The sequence below is a fragment of the Schistocerca nitens genome, chromosome 11 (assembly GCF_023898315.1).
Source record: "Schistocerca nitens isolate TAMUIC-IGC-003100 chromosome 11, iqSchNite1.1, whole genome shotgun sequence".
Classification (NCBI taxonomy): domain Eukaryota; kingdom Metazoa; phylum Arthropoda; class Insecta; order Orthoptera; family Acrididae; genus Schistocerca; species Schistocerca nitens.
The window spans coordinates 202,965,034-202,978,820 of record NC_064624.1 but is presented as its reverse complement, the minus strand read 5'-3'; the positions used below and the strand labels follow the sequence as shown (position 1 = coordinate 202,978,820).

The 13,787-nt window shown below is 43.9% G+C and overlaps 1 protein-coding gene across 2 annotated transcripts in view; it reads right to left on the bottom strand.

Annotated features, from left to right (window-relative positions):
* Positions 1–13,787, bottom strand: part of LOC126213136 (uncharacterized) — a 109,083-nt gene that overhangs the window by 35,984 nt on the left and 59,312 nt on the right. The window contains exon 8 of one of the 2 annotated variants that reach the window (XM_049940754.1): positions 4,296–4,903. The exons of the other annotated variant lie outside the window; for it this stretch is intronic. Within the exon in view, the coding sequence (XP_049796711.1) occupies positions 4,757–4,903 (147 nt within the window). The 3' untranslated portion in view covers positions 4,296–4,756. Of the gene's footprint in view, positions 1–4,295; positions 4,904–13,787 lie in introns of those variants that run through there. 2 annotated transcript variants of the gene reach the window in all.

Genomic DNA, 13,787 nt, shown 5'->3' with positions numbered 1-13,787 from the left:
TCGAGGTATATCAACAACACCTGTAGCAGCTGATGGTGTCAATTAATTATCATTTAATAATGTACCTGTTGACTTGTGTCGTGGCTTAAGGTATGCGTGTACATGCAGTTTACAAGAGTTGTCCCAACCTCATCTATCTGTTGTATTGCAGAGTGGCACCAACCCTAGTCTGGAAATATTTTTACGAAGTCGCGTAGCAATGATGTATGCTGTTTCATTTGCTTTAAAATGATAAATAATTTGTCTGCTGTTTCTACAAAATAATGAAAGAGGAAGGGGATTTAGTAACAGCAACAAAATAAAAACTTAGCAATTCATTCATAATGCACAATAAAAATAGAAGGCAGCTGATCTGCTCCCTATGTCTATATATTATGGCTTTATCTGCTTGTAATCCTTGACAACGGTCAAATTAAAATGAAAACAGAGTTCTTCAATCTCTACTTTCACACTTTAGTACTCACTATCCGTAATGCCCAAACAGAGTTTTTACACAATGTAATACAAATAAGGAACCGAAAATCGCTTATTTCAGAAACCGGTTAACTGTCTGTAAACTTCCGCGGAAAAAAGGAAAACCCTGTTGTTCCAGCAGTAATAGCCATCCCTAGGAGGCGACACTGAATTTATAGAACATTTTCGTGTGCTGCATCATACGTCAGTGGAATTGTGTGAAAAATCAGGAACTCTAGCCATTATAAGTATCAGGCGGGGGTGGTGGTAATTGGAAGTTGCTTCCACTATAGCACATTCTGATATCTTTGTGGTTTTCTGACCACGAACTGGCAAGATTTAGAGACATGGCAAACAAATTTAACATCTATACTGGTTTTCAGCTAGTTCCTAGAAACAGTGACTGACTTTCTTAGTTGTTCAGAAGCTGATATCATAAACTGGCCATCTGCAGAAGAATGGGCACAAATAGATGCCAATTTCCAGGGAAATAGGATGCCTCGTGCGACTGGAGCAATCGAAGGGGAACACATTACAACACACTCCTCCCAAAGATCCTAGTTGTATCTGAATTGAAAATACTATTTTCCCTTGCAACTATAAATAGGCTGGCTGATCACAACCGACGGATTTGGGACTAAATCTCCAGTTATCCAGGTACTATTCACGACAGAAATGTGTTCAGGATGTCAACACAATAGCAAATCCACAAGGAAAAGTGTGGTGACTTTGATATTTTGGGTGACAATGCCTACCTCTGCATTAGCAATTTATTAACCCTGTTTAGAAATACGGGGCATTTATCTAGGGTTCATAATATTTTCAACATGGCTCTCGAAAAACAGGTATGTTGCTATATGTTCAGCCACTGATCATCACTAAGCACGAGAATCCAATAAATAACTTGAGCTGACATTCCCACGTTTGCCGTGTGACGTAACCAAAATATCAGTTCAAAGTCAGGTGTCAATCATGAAACTGATAGTCATAATGGTTGGTTCCAGTCTCCTTTCGGTAGTATATATATATAGACATGACGTAGGTACTCCAACCGACTGGGGGCAGGGGGGGATGCAGCTGAATGATATATATATATAAAAAGAAAGATGCGCTGGCAGGTCGATAGACACACAAACAACCACAAATACACTCCTGGAAATTGAAATAAGAACACCGTGAATTCATTGTCCCAGGAAGGGGAAACTTTATTGACACATTCCTGGGGTCAGATACATCACATGATCACACTGACAGAACCACAGGCACATAGACACAGGCAACAGAGCATGCACAATGTCGGCACTAGTACAGTGTCTATCCACCTTTCGCAGCAATGCAGGCTGCTATTCTCCCATGGAGACGATCGTAGAGATGCTGGATGTAGTCCTGTGGAACGGCTTGCCATGCCATTTCCACCTGGCGCCTCAGTTGGACCAGCGTTCGTGCTGGACGTGCAGACCGCGTGAGACGACGCTTCATCCAGTCCCAAACATGCTCAATGGGGGACAGATCCGGAGATCTTGCTGGCCAGGGTAGTTGACTTACACCTTCTAGAGCACGTTGGGTGGCACGGGATGCATGCGGACGTGTATTGTCCTGTTGGAACAGCAAGTTCCCTTGCCGGTCTAGGAATGGTAGAACGATGGGTTCGATGACGGTTTGGATGTACCGTGTCCCCTCGACGATCACCAGTGGTGTACGGCCAGTGTAGGAGATCGCTCCCCACACCATGATGCCGGGTGTTGGCCCTGTGTGCCTCGGTCGTATGCAGTCCTGATTGTGGCGCTCACCTGCACGGCGCCAAACACGCATACGACCATCATTGGCACCAAGGCAGAAGCGACTCTCATCGCTGAAGACGACACGTCTCCATTCGTCCCTCCATTCACGCCTGCCGCGACACCACTGGAGGCGGGCTGCACGATGTTGGGGCGTGAGCGGAAGACGGCCTAACGGTGTGCGGGACCGTAGCCCAGCTTCATGGAGACGGTTGCGAATGGTCCTCGCCGATACCCCAGGAGCAACAGTGTCCCTAATTTGCTGGGAAGTGGCGGTGCGGTCCCCTACGGCACTGCGTAGGATCCTACGGTCTTGGCGTGCATCCGTGCGTCGCTGCGGTCCGGTCCCAGGTCGACGGGCACGTGCACCTTCCGCCGACCACTGGCGACAACATCGATGTACTGTGGAGACCTCACGCCCCACGTGTTGAGCAATTCGGCGGTACGTCCACCCGGCCTCCCGCATGCCCACTATACGCCCTCGCTCAAAGTCCGTCAACTGCACATACGGTTCACGTCCACGCTGTCGCGGCATGCTACCAGTGCCGACATTGTGCATGCTCTGTTGCCTGTGTCTATGTGCCTGTGGTTCTGTCAGTGTTAAAGACTGCGATGGAGCTCCGTATGCCACGGCAAACTGGCTGACACTGACGGCGGCGGTGCACAAATGCTGCGCAGCTAGCGCCATTCGACGGCCAACACCGCGGTTCCTGGTGTGTCCGCTGTGCCGTGCGTGTGATCATTGCTTGTACAGCCCTCTCGCAGTGTCCGGAGCAAGTATGGTGGGTCTGACACACCGGTGGCAATGTGTTCTTTTTTCCATTTCCAGGAGTGTATACACACAAAATTCAAGCTTTCGCAACAAACTGTTGCAGTTTGTTGCGAAAGCTTGAATTTTGTGTGTATATTTGTGGTTGTTTGTGTGTCTATCGACCTGCCAGCGCTTTTGTTTGGTAAGTCTCACATCTTTCTTTTTAGATATATTTTTTCCACGTGGAATGTTTCCCTCTGTTATATATATATATATATATATTTTTCCATTCAGCTGCATCCCCCCTGCCCCCAGTCGGTTGGAGTACCTACGTCATGTCTATATAAAAGAAATGTCCTGACTCCTCACGCGCCAGCCCAAACCACTAAAACTTGAAATTTGGAGAAGGTGTTGATCTTATGCGGTAGGCTTCATTTCTCTAAATTCCACCCTTAAGGGTGTGAAGTTGGGAAGTAAAGGTTTTTGAAAATACGTCCCTTATTAAGGCAAAGTTGAAGCTAGAAATACAAAAATTGCTACTTGGTTTCTTTGTCTGAAATTAAAAAAAAAAAAAAAAATCTTTCACCACCATTTTTGGAAATTCAATCACTAAGGGGGTTGGATAGAGGGTGAAAGTTTAAAAAAAACACAAATTAGTAAAGTACAACTAAAGCATTTTTTGCTATGTCAATGAAAACCGGTATCTGACTTCTCAGTTAAAAATAAAGAATGTTTTAGTGTTTTTGATAATTCAACCCCTAAGGAGGTAAATTGGGGATAAAAATATTCATAAAAATGAAATAATTTTAAAAAATTGAGTGTTTGGCTTCTCAGTTAGAAATTAAAAAAAACTGTGTTTCAGTGCTTTTTGGAAATGCAACCACCCAGGGAGGTGGTGAAATACAGGATTAATTTTTTTACAAAAATATTTAGTTATATTATAACATTTTTAAAACTAAATCCATGACAATTGTTATTTGACTTCTAAAGAAATGCGTGAAAGTTTCTGTGGATACATCACCGCAATATCTCAAAAGCCGAGACTAACAAAGATCTCCAACTCCAGCTACTAAAATCATTTTTTTTATCAGAAGTATGTTCGCACTATACCATGCTTGTATGGCCTTAAATAGCAGGCATTAAGGTAGTTTAAATCTAAAATTCACCAAATATATACTTATGAACACATCTAATTGTCATTTTTATGAAAAACTCACGTCTTCCTATTTCTAATAATGTACTACACAAAAAAATCTCCAGTTTTTATTGTAAATATAGATTTTTAATGTGATCTTTTATAAAATATTGTTAATAAAGACGGCTTAAATTAAAAAAAATTACAAATAAAACTTTTTCATGTTTACATTTGGAGTGTAGCTGTTATTGGGTTGCACCACATTTATGATTTGTCACCCGGTTGCATGTGTGTCAACTTCACTTTCAAAATACTTTTAGGTCACCTTTCTTGAAGTTAATTGCTTTAGTGGACTTCTTTCATAGCATTACTAAACCGTGCCTTGTGACATCTCCTTTTGCAATTGAGGCGGGCCCTGAAAAAGAGCTCTGGCCTACTTAAGCTACTGAAATGACGTAATCAGGTTTTTAATAATTATTCTGTATTACAACAGCACCAATTCTACTGTAGAATTACTTTTACAACTTCGGATGATGCATACCATTCACGACTTGTAGATCACAATAGATCGTAACATGTATGTGTGATGCTTTGACATTACAGATCTGGTAACAGTTGTCTCAACCATTCTTCAGTTATTCAATCACTTCCACCCCTTTTCTCCTCGACTTCCGAGTGCTGCCAGGCTGCGGCACCAAAGCATAAGCAGGTCTCCACAGCCAGTGGAGACGAGCGTTCACCATCGCGCCTTGTCGATGTGCCGAGATCACTTCCTTTTGCTTCCATCTGCACATATATCAAACGAGGGTGCACACAGTGGCAAGTTCCACTCTTAGTTAACAACTACCTAAATGACATTTTCAGTCGGCCTAAGGGGATAAAAGTGGAAAATGGTATGATGTCCAATCCTGAGCTACACCACAGCTTCATGTACCATAAACACGAAAAATTACAAAAATCTGATCGCCATGTGGTCTCGTCGTGAACTGTGCATGTTGAAATGGATAACAAAGTTGTGTGTTATCGAATGTCTACCTAACTGACGAATGATGACTGCGCCAGTTAAAAGTACCGGGTGATCAAAAAGTTAGTATAAATTTGAAAACTGAATAAATCATGGAATAATGTAGATAGAGAGGTAAAAATTGACACACATGCTTGGAATGGGATGGGGTTTTATTAGAACCAAAAAAATACAAAAGTTCAAAAATGTCCGACAGATGGCGCTTCATCTGATCAGAGTAGCAATAATTAGCATAACGAAGTAAGACAAAGCAAAGATGGTGTTCTTTACAGGAAATACTCAATATGTCCACCATCATTTTTCAACAATAGCTGTAGTCTAGGAATAATGTTGTGAACAGCACTGTAAAGCATGTCCGGAGTTATGGTGAGGCGTTGGCGTGGGATGTTGTCTTTCAGCATCTCTAGAGATGTCGGTCGATCACGATACACTTGCAACTTCAGGTAACCCCAAAGCCAGTAATCGCACGGACCGAGGTCTGGGGACCTGGGAGGCCAAGCATGACGAAAGTCGCGGCTGAGCACACGATCGTCACCAAAGGACGTGCATCTGTCGGACATTTTGTGAACTTTGTTCCCCCCCCCCTAATAAAACCCCGTGTCATTCCAAGCACGTGTGTCAATTTTTACCTCTCTATCTACATTATTCCATGGTTTATTAAGTTTTCAAATTTAAACTGACTTTTTGATCATCCGGTACTTTTATTAGTTAAGTAATTCAGAACTGTACACTGGTTGGAAGTTTGTCATTATTTATGGATGTAAATTGATAAAGAATGTTCGCATCCTCTGGGCGGGACAACATAAGTTCTACTACATTTTGCAGCACCTGCTGACTTGGCAATATTCCTAGCTGCAGTATCCCAGCTTGAAGTAATTAGCGCACCCATTTATTCGGTGGTGCGCCCATGACCGTGGTGCTGATGTCACGCATGTCAGAATCAATTTCAGCTATCAGCTGTAGGACCAACAACCCTTTTGTTTCATGAAGAGTTTAATCCAGATCTGTCACAGTTGAGTACAACTATTTGCAAACCAACTGGTTCATTTACAAGCCTGACCTACTGAAGCTAAGTGAAAATGCCTGAGGTTAATGACAACAATCTGAAATTGGCAATACATGCATCGCAGTGACAATATACATATTTTCAATATGCAACTCAGTATTCTGGTAGACTCTTCGCAAAGGTGCAATATTATGTAAAGAATAGTCGCTACTCGTCACAGAGCGGAAATGCTGAGTTGCAAAGAGCACAACAAAAAGACTGCTAAACAAGTTTGCTTTTAGAATGAGATTTTCACTCTCTACCAACTGAGCTACCCGAGCACGACTCACGCCCCGTCCTCACAGCTTTACTTCTGCCAGTACCTCGTCTCCTACCTTCCAAACTTTACAGAAGCTCTCCTGCAAACGCTGCAGAACTAGCACTCCTGAAAGAAAGGACACTGCGGAGACATGGCTTTGCCACAGCCTGGGGGATGTTTCCAGAATGAGATTTTCACCCTGGAGCGGAATGCGCACTTGCCTGCGAAAGGCTAAGGTCTCGAGTTCGAGTCTCGATCTGGCACACAGTTTTAATCTGCCAGGAAGTTTCAAGTTTGCTATTTCCCAAAAGGCTTTCATCAGAAATAGAAAAAACGCGCGCGCGCACACACACACACACACACACACACACACACACACACACACACAAAATCGTCTCTGGCTACTGAAGCCAGACTGTGAGCAGCAGTGCCTGACGAGAGAAGCAGCCGGTTGGTGGGGTTAAGGAGAAGGCTGGGGCAGTAAGGAGAAGGGATAACAGGGCAGGGGTGGGGGACAGTGAAGTGCTGCTTGTGATAGCATACACTGTATGCCATACAGGGACAAGGTGGAGAGAGGGTAGAGCAGCTAGGTGCAGTCGACAGGTTAGGCAGAGAGGGTGGGGGGGGGGAGGGGGGGCAGACAGCAGAAAAGGAGAAGGACTGTGTGGGCATTGCTTGAATATATGGCTGTGTAGTGCTGGAATGGGAACAGGGAAGGGGCTAGATGGGTAAGAACAATGACTAACAAAGGTCGAGGCCAGGAAGGTTACGGGAACAGATATACTGTGGGTAGAGTTCCCACCTGCGCAATGCAGAAAAGCTGGTGTCGGTGAGACGGATCCAGATGGCACAGGCTGTGAAGCAATCACTGAAATGAAGACGACTTTTGGGTGGCGTGCTCAACAGTGGGGTGGTCCAGCCGTTTCTCGGCCACAGTTTGTCGGTGGCCCTTTGTGCAGACAGACAGCTTGTTAATTGCCATGCCCATGTAAAGTTAAGCACAGTGGCTGCAGCTTAGCTTGTAGATCACAGGACTGGTTTCACAAGTAGCCCCGGCTTTGGTTCAGACTGGAGTAGGTGGTGGTGGGAGGACGTACAGGATAGGTCTTGCGTCATGGCTCACATTACTGTAGTAGACGTAGATGCAAGTGGTTTGGTGCAGGAATTGTGTAGGGATGGATGAGGATACAGAGTAGGTTAGGCGGGCAGCAGAATACCACAGTTTCGGGAGGGGGAGGGGGAGGAGGAGGAGGAGGAGGAGGAGGAGGAGGAGGACGACGGGGGGGGGATTGGACATTCTTCGTTTCAGGGCGCGGTGAGAGGTAGTCGAGAAAGTAATTCAGTGGCTCCAGACCTGAGTGGTACCAAGTCATGAGGGGAATGCTACTCTGTGGCCAGACGGTGAGATTGCGATGTATTGGGTGACTGGAAAGATAAGGCACCGGTGATTAGTTTTTGTACAATATTGGGAGGATAATTACGGTCTGTAAAGGCCTGAATGACACCCTCAGTATATTTGCCACAGATGGCAAGGCTGTATGGAGGGACTTCTTGGTACAGAATGGATGGCTGCAGTCAAAGTGGAGGTATTGCTGGTGGTTGGTAGATCTGATATAGACAGGAATTGATGAAGACCATTGAGGTGGTGGTCAACATCGAGGAAGGTGGTATGTTGGGTTGAGTAGAACCAGGTGAAGTGAATGGGGGAGATAGTGCTGAGGTTTTGGAGAAACTCTGATAGGGTGGAGAGTTTTTGTAGATTTCACCCCTTACTAAAATCCATAAACCCAACAACCCATAACATCCCATTGTGGCCAGTTTCTGTGCCCCACTGAAAGAATCTCTGCTCTCGTAGAAATAAACCTTCAGCCTATTACCCACAACCTACCCTCCCCTCCTATATAAAGATACCAACCATTTCCTCCACCTACTCTCCAGAGTTCTCGTTCCTTTACCACACAGAGCCTCGCTTGTCACTACCGGTGCCACTTCTGTTACACTAACATCCCTAATGCCCACGGTCTTACTGCTATCCGACACTATCTTTCCCAACGCCCGACAGATTCCAAACCTACAACCTCCTTTCTAGTTGCCGAGACAGACTATATCCTCACCCACAATTACTTGTACTTTGAAGGCATTATCTACAAACAAATCTAAGGGCACCCGCACGGCACCATTCAGTGCCAACCTATTCGTGGGCCATCTAGAGGAATACTCCCTAAACACCCAAAATCCCAAACCTCTCACCTAGTTCAGATTCATTAATGACATCCTTATCTGGATCCACTTTCCTACAGAACCTCAAGAACTTCTCCCCCATTTGCTTCACCTGGTCCTACTCAGCAGGCCACTTTCCTAGATATTAACGTCCAAGATGGCTACATCAGTGCCTCTGTCCACATCGTACCTACTGAGCGGCAGCAATACCTCCACTTTTACAGCTGCCACCCATTCCGTACCGAGAAGTCCTTCCGTACAGCCTAGCCACCTGGGGCTGTCACATCTGCAGTGAGGAGGAATCCCCCCCCTCTGAGGGTCTCACATAGGCCTTTACGGACTGTTACTCTCCCAATCTTGTACAAAAACAAATCTTCCACGCGTTATCTTTCCAGTCACCCACCACCACTCTGCCGCAGAGGAGCATTCCCCTCGTGACTCGGTACCACCCAGGACTGAAGCAACTTAATTACATTCTCCGCCAGGGTTTCGACCTCCTTTCGTCACGCCCTGAAATGAGAAGACCTGCCCACCATCTTCCCCCCTCCCCCTCCCAATCCCTGACTGTGGTATTCCACCATCCGTCAAACCTGCGCAATATCCCCGTCCGTCCCTATACACCCCCGTATCAAACCCCTCGCCTCGTGGCTCTTATCCCTGTAGTACACTTAGATGCGAGACCTGTCCCGTACATCCTCCCACTACCACCTACTGCAGTCCAACACAAACATCACTTATCCCGTCAAAGGCAGGGCTGCCTGTGAAACCAGTCGTGTGATCTGCAAGATTAGTTGCAAGCACAGTGCTTCATTTTACATGGGCCCGACAACCGGCAAGCTGTCTGTCCGTACGAATGGCCACTGACAAACTGTTGCCAAGAAGCAGCTGGACCACCCCACTGCCGAGCATGCCGACCGACACGACAGTCGTTTCACTGACAATTTCGCAGCCTGTGCCATCTGCATCCTTCCCACCAACACCAGCTTTTCTGAATGGCATAGGTGGGAACTCTACCTGCAATGTATCCTATGTTTCTGCAACCCTCCTGGCCTCAAACATTGTTTTTCACTGTCCTTACGCATGTAGCCCTTTCCCTGTTCCCATTCCAGCACTACACAGCCCTCTATTCCACCAATGTACCGAAGTCTCTTTACTTCTCTCGTTATCCTCCATTACCCCCCCCCCCCCCCCCGGCCCTCCGTCCAGCCTCCCAAAGGCAGCTAGTTGCCCTGCCCTACCCTCTCTCCTCCTCCCACAAGCAGCACTTTACCGTCCCTCACCCGTGCCCCGTTATCTTCACCCTCGCTGCCCCAGCCTCCTCCTCACCCCCACCGGCCCGTCGCTTCTCCCGTCACACGCTGCACTGCCGGTCCCAGTGTGGCCTCAGCTACCAGGGACTGCAGTCGTGAGCGCGTGCGTGGGTGTGTTTCTGAAGGAGGCCGCGTTGGCTGAAAGCTCACTTTCCAACAGCCTTTGCTGTTATCATCTGTGACTCAGCATCCCCACTATGTGCTGAGTAGCAACAATTATTTTCATAATATTGTTAAATTTGACCCCGGAGTTCCCTTTCTTCACGAAGCTGGCAATTTATAAAAGCTTTCAGATTCCAGCGCACTACTGCAATGGTAACGCAAGTCCGTATTAATGCGAACTTTACAGCAGTCATCAGAACCTTATTCCGAGCTCTTCTGAGTTTAAGTGCGATTGTACTCACAATCGGAACATACTCATTTCATAACACATAAATTATAAAATGTTTAACACATCATTTTGGCACCCTAGGGAAGGACCTAGAATACATTACGTGCTGAGAAATAATGAAATTGGGACAAGAAAAAACATTAAACGAATATCAAAAAGACAATTTTTTGCAGAAAAATTCATTGACGAATAGTGCTATTGCCCTTACCAACAGAATCAACAGCAGAAATATTACGACGAAGTGGTTCAGCAATTACGTCTGAGAAGGATTAACCGTATTTAGAAGACAATTTGTCAATGAATAATGATTAAGTCGATCTACAACAATTACATATCAGAACTTATTAAAGTCTATGAATCGGAAGACTGGCAGCCAGAACCACCCTTTTTCACGGTCTCTCTTCTCCCATTTATTTTTTTATTAACCACTACAAATACTTTACGCGACAAGATGGAGCGAACCCAAAAGTGAATAAATTAACACTCCACAATCTCCATGCCAACCACTGCTTTGAATGCTGTCAGCTAAAATGCATTACATTCACAGAAGTACCCCAGCATACTTCTAGATATGCGTGTTTTGCAACGGAATTGGTGGTGTCCAGCGAAAAGGCTCTGGTATTTAAACATTAAAATGGTGGTTTCAGGCAGAAACTACTGGTATCAAAAGGTAAAAACCTTCAGAAGAGTGCAACGTAAAAATACAAGGTCGCTCGTAGCAGAACTTCCGTGTCATGTTGTTAAGGGCATCACACTGCAAAGCAGTAGGTAGCAGGTTCACGTCCCCCACTCCCCCTCCGTTTTCACACCTTCTAAAACGTTGTGGGACTTTATTATTAAATAACAGAAACAATTTCAATAATATTTGATGTTATGTGTGTGCTCTCTGTCAGGAAAGAGTTTGTTCGACTTCGTGAACTTTTATAAGATGTTGTCTTCACTGACTGGACATTTCTGTACATTGGAGACAGAACAACATGTTAGCACATTAACAAGAAAAGAAATGTGCATTTCACTTGGGCTAATGTACGAATTTTACACGTATCCATTTTCATAAACTGTGACGTTTGTGAGCCAAATTAAGTTGCGAGAGAGTAGAGAGTGTAAAATCACGTTAGCCGGATTTCCCATCGGCATCCCAGTTTTTGTCAGCTACCTCATCCCGTGTGACGACGGCTTCAGTGCTGACCCTTAGTAAAGTGATTATTTACTAAAAGGACAGTCAGATTTGGCTATAGACCTGCTTTTGAAATTCATATTGCATCACATAATAATTTTCAATATTTATGGGAGGTAAAAAGGAAGCTCTTAAATAAAAGGTAGATGTCCTCATGCCTATATGTATGTGGGTTGACTGGTCTAGGCTTTTCAACACCACAGGCACGATGAGCTCGTAAGCACAGGTCATATTACTTCATATTTTGGTATACATACAACTACACTTCATCTTTACCATTGTATCTTCTTCATATTTTTCTTCAGTATTCTACGTACAGTTAATGCTTCGGCAACAGTGGAGCTACTGCTTAGTCTACTTCAGACAGTCTCAGCAAACTACAAATACATTCTCAAGTGAAGTCACACCTATGTGAATCACTAACAAATTGGAAACTCTTGGTATTTACCTTTAACTGTTTTGTTAGAAGATATGAATACTGTATTGATTTGAATATAAATAAGTAGTACTAAATAGTGCATTTATTGTTTACAGTATAGTACACACATTACATTTCCAGAGTTACCCGAAACTGAATTTAAGTTATCCAACAGATATTTATGTCAGATATTTTAATTATACATATCGATGCCTCTGTAATAATGAATTACATATTTCACTGCGAAGTTGAAACTTCCTTGCTGCCACAGTATAGAAAATTTAAAAAACTCAACTACAGAATGACTTGGCTTTTGTTGTATAAAGGAATCTTATCAAATAGATATATGAAAATACAAGATTCTGTTTTTCTTTACTACAAACTTAACTACGGAACACTAGCGAGCAAAAATTTTCTGCCTATATGTCACTGACTGTACTGAAATAGCAATGAAACAAGCCTAGAAACTGAGACTGCTTTACAGTAAATATTTGGACAGTAGAATTGTAAGACAGGGATTATTAATGTTACTATGAAACCAGTGGAATGGATTATTACCTACCCGATTTTTTTGGTTCACTTTCGACTATTTAAATACTGGATGTTAGCATTGTCATACTGAAGAGGGGAAGAGAAGGAAGGGTGAAACTTAACCTTGCATAGTAACAGGATTATGTGCCAACATCCAGGTGGGATCCTAATACCTAATGGGGAATTACAAGCCACAGCAGCACAATATGCTCGCAATAAACAAAACCAACGAATAGGTTGGCTGGTTGGTTTAAAGGTGGGAGAAGGGACCAAACAAAGAGGTCATTGGTCCCTTGTTCCTAATAAAACAATGCCACACGTGTGAGAATAAAATGGACGAAACATATAACACAAAATAGAAAGAAAGGAAAAGCCACAAGAACAAAGGGAAGGCATCTAACACTAAATGGAACAAAAAAGGACAAGAAAAGAACAGAGAGACGCTAGAAACAGAAGAGAGTAAGACGTGAAAGCAGATTACACTGATATTAAGCTTTACAGTGTGGTTTTTGGGGTGTAAATTTTCTTTTGAGTACCAGTACTGTACTATCTCATATTTGGTTCTTTATTATGGCATAATGCCATACATGGCAGAAGATGAAAACACGTACTTGAAATTCGGCGAACAGTTGGAACTAGCCAATACTGTGGAGCAAAACACTTCGTTTCAAATAAATTGACTGCCTCAGCAGAAAAATTAATAAAGCAAAATTTCCTTAGCAAACTGACAAAAATAACTTCACTGTTCTGCAAGGCAATTAATGCTTGCTAATAATTTGGAAATAAAATAAAATCAGAAAACTGAAACTAATAATATATTTTTGCCCTCCGTAAGTACGTGAATGTATTATAATTCACTTGATAGCTCCCGGCTGCAGAAATCCATTTTGTTTTCATTTGACACGGGAGCTGTAAACGAAGAGGAAACAGTGAACTCACTGAACGCAAACACGGGTCACGTAGAGACTAACCCCTCCCCCCATTACACACCAGACAACTTTGCGCATGCGCGAATCTGGCAGCTAGGACGTGTGAGAAAAATTTTTCTCGTTACCATCTGGCTGCTCGCTGCTTACCTGCCGATACAACTAACAGCCACACTTGAAGTAGCGGGAAGCGGGAGAAAGTGCTGCTCGTACGCGAGTCAACTGTGCATGCACATGAGCCCACTAGCAACTGGTCAAATGAACCTCATGTAAGCAGTTGTGATGTCACGCTCATAGAAAACAGTTTGTTACTAAGTATTTACGTAGTCTTCGCCCTAAGGCCTTTGACATATTTTTGCTGTTTGCAGA